Below are 8,869 nucleotides of genomic sequence, written 5' to 3' on the forward strand. Positions count from 1 at the left end.
CGCTGCCGCCGCCTCCGCCTCCTCCTACTCCTCCGCTCGCATGGGGGCCGCCGCCCTCGGCCCCACATAACGGGGGGTTGCCCAGCCCCGCCAGCCGCCCCCGCCATGCCGGCCGAGCCCCCCCGCTCCGCCCCGCCGACGCTCCGCGCCGCCCGCCGCAAGCCGCTGCCCGAGGTAAAGGGGGAAAAGCATCGCCCGCTCCCGCGGGGGGCTCCGGGATGGGGATGGGATGAGATGGTGTGGGGTGGGGTGGGGGGGTTCGGGCTGCGCGGGGAGGTGCGGGTATCCCCGTGTCCCCCGGCTCGGAGTCCCGCTCTCTCCCCGAAAGGGTCCCCGGTCCCGCTCCGGAGTGTGGCCGCCGCGGGCATCCCGCCTCGTTGCGGTATCTCCCCCCCACCTCCCCGGGCAGGGGCTCCCCCTTCTCCCGCTCCCAAGCCTGATCCTCGCCCTCTCTCCAGGGCAGGGCCGTGGGCCAAAGGGCCCCGCTGTGGCTGCGGGCCCGCTTTCAGGCGCTGCTCTTCGCCCTGGGCTGCCGGATCCAGCGGCACTGCGGGAAGGTGCTCTTCGTGGGGCTGCTGGTGTTCGGGGCGCTGGCCGTGGGGCTGCGGGTGGCCTCCATCGAGACCGACATCGAGCACCTCTGGGTGGAAGGTAAGAGCCGTCCCGCGGGCTCCGCCGCCCGTGGGAACGGTCCCGGTGGCGGCTTTGTGTGTGTGTGTGTGTGTGTCCCCACCGCGCGGGGTGTGGAGGTGCGGGACCGGCCCGGAGGCAGGTTGACAGCGCGGGAGCGGGGCGGGAGGATGAGGATGATGATGAAGATGCCGCCGGGATTCCTGCGTGCGGGGCCGGGGAGGTCCCGTCTGCGCGGCGGCTCGGGGCTGCGTCTCTTCGCGGGTGCGCGGTGCTGAGTCTCAGTGGGATTTCCCCCCCCCTCCCCACACACACGCGTGTCCCGGCGGGGGTCTGCCCCCCCCACACACACACCCCAAAGGTGCGGTGCTGTCCCCGCACGGGCGGACACGTGCGGCGGGGACGGAGGTCGGCGCTGGCTGAGCGTGCGGTGTCCCCCACGCGTGGGCACCCCCTTTCCGCGGCGCCGTTCTCCCGCCGCCGGGCCCCTTCCCTGCGGGAAAAGCCCCCCTGGGGTGGGGGACGGGGACGGTCGCAGCCCCGTAGTGGGGTCGAGCCGGTGCTGCGGGGCTGCCGGTCCCGGCTCAGGACCCCAGCCCTGCGGGGACGGAGGAGCGGGCAGGGTCAGGCAGGAGCAAATCCCCGTTTCCGAGTGGAAGCGGCTGATCCCCCTCCTTTGTTATTAATAAACTCCAGCGTGGATTTTTCTCTCCCCTCTCCCTGCAGCTCCGCTCCCCAGCCCTGGGATTTGCTTTTTTTTTTTTTTTTTTCCCCTGTGCCTCCCTCCTGCTTTGGGGGTCCCGGGGGGAGGGGGGATAGCACCCTGCATCACATCCCCCCCCTCCCAGCCAGGGCCTGGCAGCGATGGGGGGGGGGTCTCCCAGCCTGGGGTCCCCGGCGGGGTGCTGTGCAGGGGCAGATGTTGCTCAGCGGAGGGGTGTCAGCCATCTTTGTGCGGGAGCGCTGCCTCCTCCCCCACGCCCCGCTCCCTGTGTGGTCCTCAGCTACTCTTGGATTTGGTTCAACAATAGAAGCAACTTTGCTCTCCCACCCCCTTTTTTTTTTTTTTTTATTAAAAAAAAAAAAAAAGGCCCTGCGCTCCCTCACTGCTCACACACAGATGCACGCATGCACCCCTGCCCAGGAATGCCCAGCTCTCCCACCTGCTCCCCACTCCTGGGGGGTGTTTGTGTGTGTCCCCCCCCGCCCCCCATCACATCTCGTCTCCATCACCCTTTTCCTCTGCAACACGTAGCAGAGAAATCCAGTGATACTCCCGGTCCGTCCGGCGCCTGAGCGGTGGCTGCTGGAGGAGGAACACGCTCCCTCCGTGGTTCCCTTTGCTCCGGGTCGTGGCTCTGGCTCCGTTGGATTTTTATCGTGCTTTTGGGGTTGCAAGGAGTCAGCGTTTGGTGCAACCGCGGACGGAGCCAGGGAAGTGGCTGTGGTTGTTCCTCTTGGGGGGAACGGGACTTGCGGCACATCGGGGTGGGGAGCAGGATGGGGAAGGGGCTGAGCCTGGGGATGGCTGGAAGTGCCCAGAAACCCAGCTCTGTGCCCCACCATACTTCCCTGCTCGCAGGGGTATGGCTGGGAGGGATGGTGGCTGCTGCTGGGGGATATTCCCCCCACACCGTGGTGTGGCTGTAACATGGGTGCCAGGGGCTTCTCCAAGGAACTGGCTCTTCCTCATGGCTGGGGCATCCTCTTTGGTGTCAGGAGCTGCTTTTTATTATTTTAATTTTTTTCTTACCCTGTGGTGAAACACGGCTGACCTGGAGTGTCCTGACCCTTCCCAGGCAGTGGGTGCCCTGGGCTTTGCGCACAGCCCCTGCTCTGGATCTGTAGTGCCGGGGGTGAGGATGGTGTGTGATGCTGGGGGTGCTCAGTGGGGTACTGCTTGGGCCCCCCCCTTGGCCTTCCACGGTGGGCTTTTCCCCCAGGAGTGTGCACTTGGGGCGGACCCCTCTGTGCTTTGCTCCTGGGTGGCACGGCCCCAGCATGCTCAAGGAGGCTGTCCTCAGGTGTTGGCACTACCTGTGACCACCAAGGACGATGTGCCCCGGGTGGCTTCAGACCATTCTGTCCCCAATGGGCATGTGTAGGTCAGGATGTGGAAGGTTTGCAGTGGCTCTTTCAGTCTCTGTATTTCAGCTGTGGGGCTGCCTCCCTTCCCCATAACCATGTGTGCGTCCTTGCGTCTCCAGTGGCCTCTGCTTCTGCATTTTCTGGCGAGATCAAAACATCCTCTGGCATCCTTGGGTGTACCCAGTCTTCTCTGGTATCTGGACCCCATCGTGGTGTGGGGATGTGCATTACTAGGAGGCAGGAGGGCCTAGGCTGCCACTGGGGAGCAGGTTGTGGTTTCCCAGACTGTGGTTTGCATCCTGAGCAATTTAAGCTGCTTCTGGATTCTCTTGGCCACCACTTTCTCCTGTACCCGGGTGTGTGTCCCCCTCTGCAGTGAGTCTGGTACTGCCATGCCAGGTCAAGGCAGTGTAACCTTCATCCCTGGGCTGGGAAATCTGGGTACCCTCATCAGCTTGGCCCCAAAGCCTTGGGATCCCCAGGGTGCCGGGTGACCCTGATTCCTGCGCTCTCTGGGTACATGTGGGGAGATGTTTGCAGGAGCGCTCCATCTCAGCCCCAAGGCAGCACCGTGGGGTGTCTAAGGGCCAGTGCATGTCTGCAGTGAGTCCTGATCCCATCATCCTAGCCTGGTAGCTCCTGGTCAATCCCTCAGCTCAGAGACAGGGTGGCTGAGGGTCCCGGGAAGCCTCTGATGGCCCTCTGAGTCTGGTCTGTACTTGCTCACCTGCCTCTGCCTAGCCAGGTTGTGGGGGAGGGAGGGGTTGGTGATGCTCCAACCCAAACCACCTCACCCAGGGGAGATCCCAGCCCTGCAGGAGCGGAGCGTGACCCTGTGCTGGGCTGTCCTCACTGCAGGCTGAGCTCAGCCCTCTGGGAGCTGGGTGGGTGCTGGTGGGCCAGAGAGGGAATGGAGCTGTTTCCCATGGGGGTACTGTGCTGCTGTGTCCCCCCCCAGGGGAATAGGATGGGCAACCTTGCTTTGCCCTCCATAGCTGGGGTCAGCGTTGGGGCTGCGCTGATGGCAGGTCCACCGATGGGTCCCTCTGAGCCTGGGCTGTGACCCCATCCGCTGTGGGAAAGTGCAGGGTCCCCTGTCCCATTTTAGGGCTGGGGGATGCTGGTGGTGCCCTGGGGTTATGCCTGACCTGCATCCCTGTTTAGGAGATGGAGGGAGGCTGTCACCCCATAAATTGGACTCGACTGTGGAAATGTTCAATTAGGCTCCTCCGAAGCAATTAGCCACTCGGAGGCTTTGAAATCCCGGCTAGCGGCGAGTGTTGAGTTACCTCTAGACACCTGGCAGCTGTTCCCGGCTCTCCCAGGGCGTCTGTAGGGCCAAGGGGCCGGGGCGGCGAGCTCCGGGCAGGCAGAGCCCTGGGTGGTGAATGGATCTGCCTGATTTATAGCACCGAGGGCTGGTTCAAAGGAAGGCCGGGTTAATTCCTAACCGGAACAGCCCAGCACCCCGCACAGCCGTCGCGCTCTCAAAGAGCTGCCGAGTCTCCCTGGAGAAGACCCTGATCCTCTCCTGGAGGGGTCAGGGACACCCCGAATGTGCCGGTGGGGTGAAATGGGATGCATGTTACGGAGGCAGTGGGAATTTGCTGCCTCGTTCCCAGCTTGGGGCATGAAGCAGAGATGTCGCCAGCCCCCTTAGCAATAGTTTTTGTCCTTCCTTGACCTCTGCCATAGGACTTGGCACAGGGCATCCTCTCCCTTGGCACCCAGGGCTGGGGCGCAGCCCAGGGGCTCCCCCTTGGCAGGGACCAGTGGGAGATGAGACCCTGGCTCACTCTGTATTTGCAGAGAGGGGAGCATTTGGGATGGGAAAGCCTCAATGAAAAGCCAAGGATGGGGATTCAGCGCCCTCCCCACATTGTGTCTGCCCTGGGGAGACTGTCTGTGTGGCTCCTCTCCCCACTGTATGTGATGGGATCCACAGCAGGGTGTGGGGCAGCAGATGTTGGGGGAGCGGGGTGCCGTGGCCATTCCTGGGTGGGCATAGGGAGAGGTGGGTGGTCTTGTTGCTGCCGGCGGGTGGGTTTTGTGGGGTGAGAGATCGGGGCTGAGAAAGGAGCAGGCGAAGCTGGGGTGCAGGGGTTGGGGGGCTGCAGGGAACTGGTGCCGGCAACATGGGGGGCTCTGATGGCGGCTTGTCCCTGCGGCAGGGGCAGCGAGACGCTGGCCAGGATCTGGCCTAAGCCAGCCTCACACCCAAAGGGCGGCTCCTGGGCTGCCACGTCCCCATTCTGTCCCCAGACAGGCGTCCCATGGGGACAGGATCCCTGCTCCTCTTGGGGTGCAGTGACATAGGTATCGCCCCACAGGGAGGGAAGGGGCAGCCCGTGGTCCCCAGCGCTGCCCTGGGGACCCCCTTGCCTAGCCCGGTGGGATTTTTCCTTTGGGACCCTACAGTCCTCTCTGTTTGCAGGGTCTGGGCATCCCTGGGACCCTCGGGGGCTCAGAGGAGCGAGGGGCAGCCGAGCGTTGCTGCCATGGGGTTCCAAGGCCCCCGTTATCCTAAAATCCTGGCTGGCTCTGCCCTCTGCTCCAAAGCACTTTTTCCCCTGCAGCCCCGGCTGGCTCTGAAAGGACCTTTCTTTGCTGGGGGAGGGTACTCGCCCGGCAGCCCCCCCTCCTGCCTTAAGATGGGGGGCAGGCAGTTCGCTTTTATTTATTTATCTTCGGGAGACGAGCGTGAAACCTCTTGCTTTTCCTTTTCCCTTCCTTGACAGCTCGGTTGGCTTTTTCGGGCTGGAAAATTTTGCTAATTAACCCAAAAAGACTGGGAGACTCTTTACGGATGGCTGTGGCTTATCTGCCCCTATCCATTTTGCTTCGCTTTTCAACTTACGTATATATATATATATTTAATTCCTAGAAAGTGTTTTTTTTAAACTTCGACATATCCACGGACTTAGGGAGGGGGCTCTCTTTTTTGCGTTTTAAATGTTATTTGGCGGCTGGGAGGGGGCAGCGCCAGGGCCCGAGAAGAGGGTTTTATTATCTGCCTCTCCCTCGGGCCTGGAAAAGTGGTCTGAGTTCAAAAAATTCATTTCTTGCCTGAATGAAGCCAGCAATGTGGAAAAATTTCACCATTCAGAGGGGGATGAATGTATGTTTCAACCACACATTAAGTGACATTAGCAAGCAGTGGAGTGCCTAATGTGGCCATTTTTCACAGCAGCCAACAGAGGGGGTGATTAGCATAATTAGTACAGGCAGCCCTATACATATGGAAATGGCAAATGCCTAAATGCCAACACCAGTGGAAATTTATGTCAATGCTGACAGGAGTCTTAGCGGTGAATAGTTCCCAACTGAATCCCCTCTCCCCCCCTTTTTTTTTTTTTTTTTTCTTCTTCTCTTTTTCGGGGGTCGCGCTGTCCCCTCGGTGCCGGCCGGGGCGGTGCGAGCTCCCGGCTGCCCCCCCCTTCCCTGCGCTGGGAACCGCCGCCCCGCGATTTGGGGTAATAAAGACATTAATTTAGCTTCGCCTTTAAACAAAAGGGTTTGGCCGGGGCCGACGGCTGGGGAGCTGGCCCCAAACGGGCCCTTTCAGCCCCTCTGCCGCTGGCTTTTTGAAGGCAGCCCCCTCTTCTGCCACCCCTCGTGCCTTCGCCAGGCGGTGGGAGCCCCTTTGGTGGGACCGGGTTTGATCGGAGGCGCCGGGGCGGTGGGGAGCTCCCGTTCATCCCTTGGCATCCCCCACCCTTTCGCCGGGGCCGGCCCCGCACCGTGGGGTGAATGGGGCCGGGAGGACGTGTTTTGACAGGATGAGGCCGCGGGGCTTTTGGCGAGGCCGGCGGTAGCAGCCGGGACAGGTAAAAATGGCTCTTTCAGCGTGCCCTGGGCGAGACTTCCTCCGGAGCAGCATGGGTCCTTTCACTGCCTCCCTAATCCAGCTAATCCGCCCCACAACACTTTGAAGGTGGCCTCCGGCTTGCGCGCCGCTCGGCACGGGGAAGCGGCCGGCTGAGGGATGCTCGGGGCGGTGCCTTGGGACCCCATCCTGCCGGGATGCGGGATGGAACACGGGATGTGGGGTGGTGCTGGCATATCTCCGATGCTCCTTGAGGGCTTTAATCACCCAGGGGTGGGCATATCTGCTGGCAGGAGGCACTTGGTCTGTGCTGGGGGTGGCTCAACAGTCCGGTGTTTGCCTCCATGGGTGCCCCTGGAGAGGGGAATCCCCTTGGGGATGGCTTTTCCCCAGGGATCTCAGCATGGCCTTGCCCCCTTCCCGGCTGTGGACTTGAGCAGGGCTTTCTAGCCCTGGCATTGGGATGTTGTGCTGTGGAAAGGGGACCAGGGGACACTTTCTCCCTGGAGACCACCCCACTTACTGTCCCCAGCTCTTCCCTCGCTGGGGGACATGGCTGGAGCTGGGGTCAGGGCTGGCCTGGCTCTGGGACTTGCTGGCCCAGGGACAGGGCTGCAGCATCTCCTGTGCACTAGCTGAATCTGGGACTTGCCATGTTTGTCACCACATCCCATAGCTCTGTTATCCCAGGCAGGAGGACAGTGCCTGATTTTTCTGAGGCCAAATGAGGACGTGTACCCAGGCGTGCTCCCTCCCTGCCACCCTGTCCCACCCAGGTCACCCAAGCGGTGGTGATGACTGGCTGGTGGTGCCCAGGTCCCACCTGCAGAGTGGTTGATCACACTGCTGTTGATCACAACCTCCACTTGCCTTGGAGGGGGGGGGACACACAGAGTGGTCCTTGCAGCAGCGTGTGTCTCCCTGGGGGACACTGGTGCCTCTCTGTGTCCCCCAGCACTGCCATGGCCCTCCCTTACCTCCGTCTGCTGTGCCCTTGCCAGGCAGGGAGGGCTCAGTGTGGGGCTGGCAGCCTGCCCCGACCCACTGCCCCCCCATTGCTGCCTGGGCACGCTGCCCCGGTGTGCTCAGCCCGCTGCCCCCCCCGCCCGTGGGTGCTTGGGGACAGGGCCCCCATGGGGTTTGCCCACCTCCTGCCCTGGGTTGGCACCGGTGGATGTCCCCTTGCTGTCATGCCAGGTGGGGTGGCTGTGTGGGGGTGAGCCCTGTGCCGGGGGAATTTGTAGATGTGCTTGGGGAAACAGGACCCAGCATGGGTTCCTCTGACCCCAAACCCTCTGAGCTGAGTCTGGGGGTGCTGGCAGCCCTTGGGGGGATGTAGGGTGAGCTTGGGTCAGATGCCTTCCTGGGCAGGGGGGTAAGGCAGGAGCTGGGGTTTTGTCCTGGCTGGGAGCAGGAGCAACCCCTTTTTCCGCCTGTGATTGAGGCTCCCCATGGCTGGCAGCGGGGGGAGAAAAGAGGGGGGTGGCTGGCACTCACTGGGGCAGCTGAGGGCACAAGCCAGTCTCACTGGGCGAGGGTGAGCCGGCGGCTGCGGCCGTGGGTCCTGTGCCAGGCGGGTTTGGGGAGCGGTGGCGGGGAGGGGTGGCTCAGGCAGGGTGGCCGGGAAGGGGGGCAGGGAGGCTCCTGCCCTGCTCTGTAATTTTGCGGCGGATGCTGTAATTACGGGGAGGGCTCCCCCAGCGTGGCCCGCGGGCGGGAGGCAGCTGCACACGCAGCCACCCTCGCTGCCGGGGACCCCGTCACCCTCCTGGCTTGGGGCACGGTGGGAGCCTGCTCAGCACCCCGGGGATTTGAGGTGCGGGTGGGCACGGGGTCCCGTCCACCCTCCAGCCCATAGTGCTGTGTGCTTGGACCCTGTGACCCCCCCACACTGTGAAACCCTTGGGCCAGTGGTACCCAGAAGCGGTGTCCACCCCAGGGAGGATGCTCGTGCAAGGCACGGCCGCCCCTGGGGACTGTCCTGCCACCATGGGGTTTTGGGGGTGTGGGGGTCCCTTTGCCCAGCCCCTAGGGATCCAAGGGCTGGTGAATCCAGCCCCCGCCGGGGAGTGGAGTGGGCTGTTAATAAGCAGGACCGGGGCGCCTGATTGGAACCAGAGGGCCCTTTGCATGAAAAAAGCCGAGGGCTCCCTTTGTTAATTGGAATTAAAAAAAAAAAGAGAGAGAGAAGATGAAGAATTTACATACAGTTCCTCATTAATGTGCTCATTGTTGGTATCGGGGTGCCCCCCCTGGCCCCCTCCCCGGGCCGGGGGGCTGCGTGCGGTGTGGGGCGTCTCGCCCCGCTCCCGGCCCCGGGCCGGC

General features: G+C 62.9%; 1 protein-coding gene across 1 annotated transcript in view; it reads left to right on the forward strand.

The window, feature by feature from the left end:
* Positions 1-55: 55 nt before the first annotated feature.
* Positions 56-8,869, forward strand: part of PTCH2 (patched 2) — a 22,041-nt gene continuing 13,227 nt past the window's right edge. Inside the window, exons 1-2 of the mRNA XM_014938889.1 lie at positions 56-174; positions 459-651. Coding sequence (XP_014794375.1) covers positions 106-174; positions 459-651 — 262 coding nt within the window. The 5' untranslated portion in view covers positions 56-105. The remainder of the gene's footprint in view (positions 175-458; positions 652-8,869) is intronic.

Source organism: Calidris pugnax, unplaced genomic scaffold, assembly GCF_001431845.1.
Source record: "Calidris pugnax isolate Ruff unplaced genomic scaffold, ASM143184v1 scaffold18, whole genome shotgun sequence".
Lineage (NCBI taxonomy): Eukaryota > Metazoa > Chordata > Aves > Charadriiformes > Scolopacidae > Calidris > Calidris pugnax.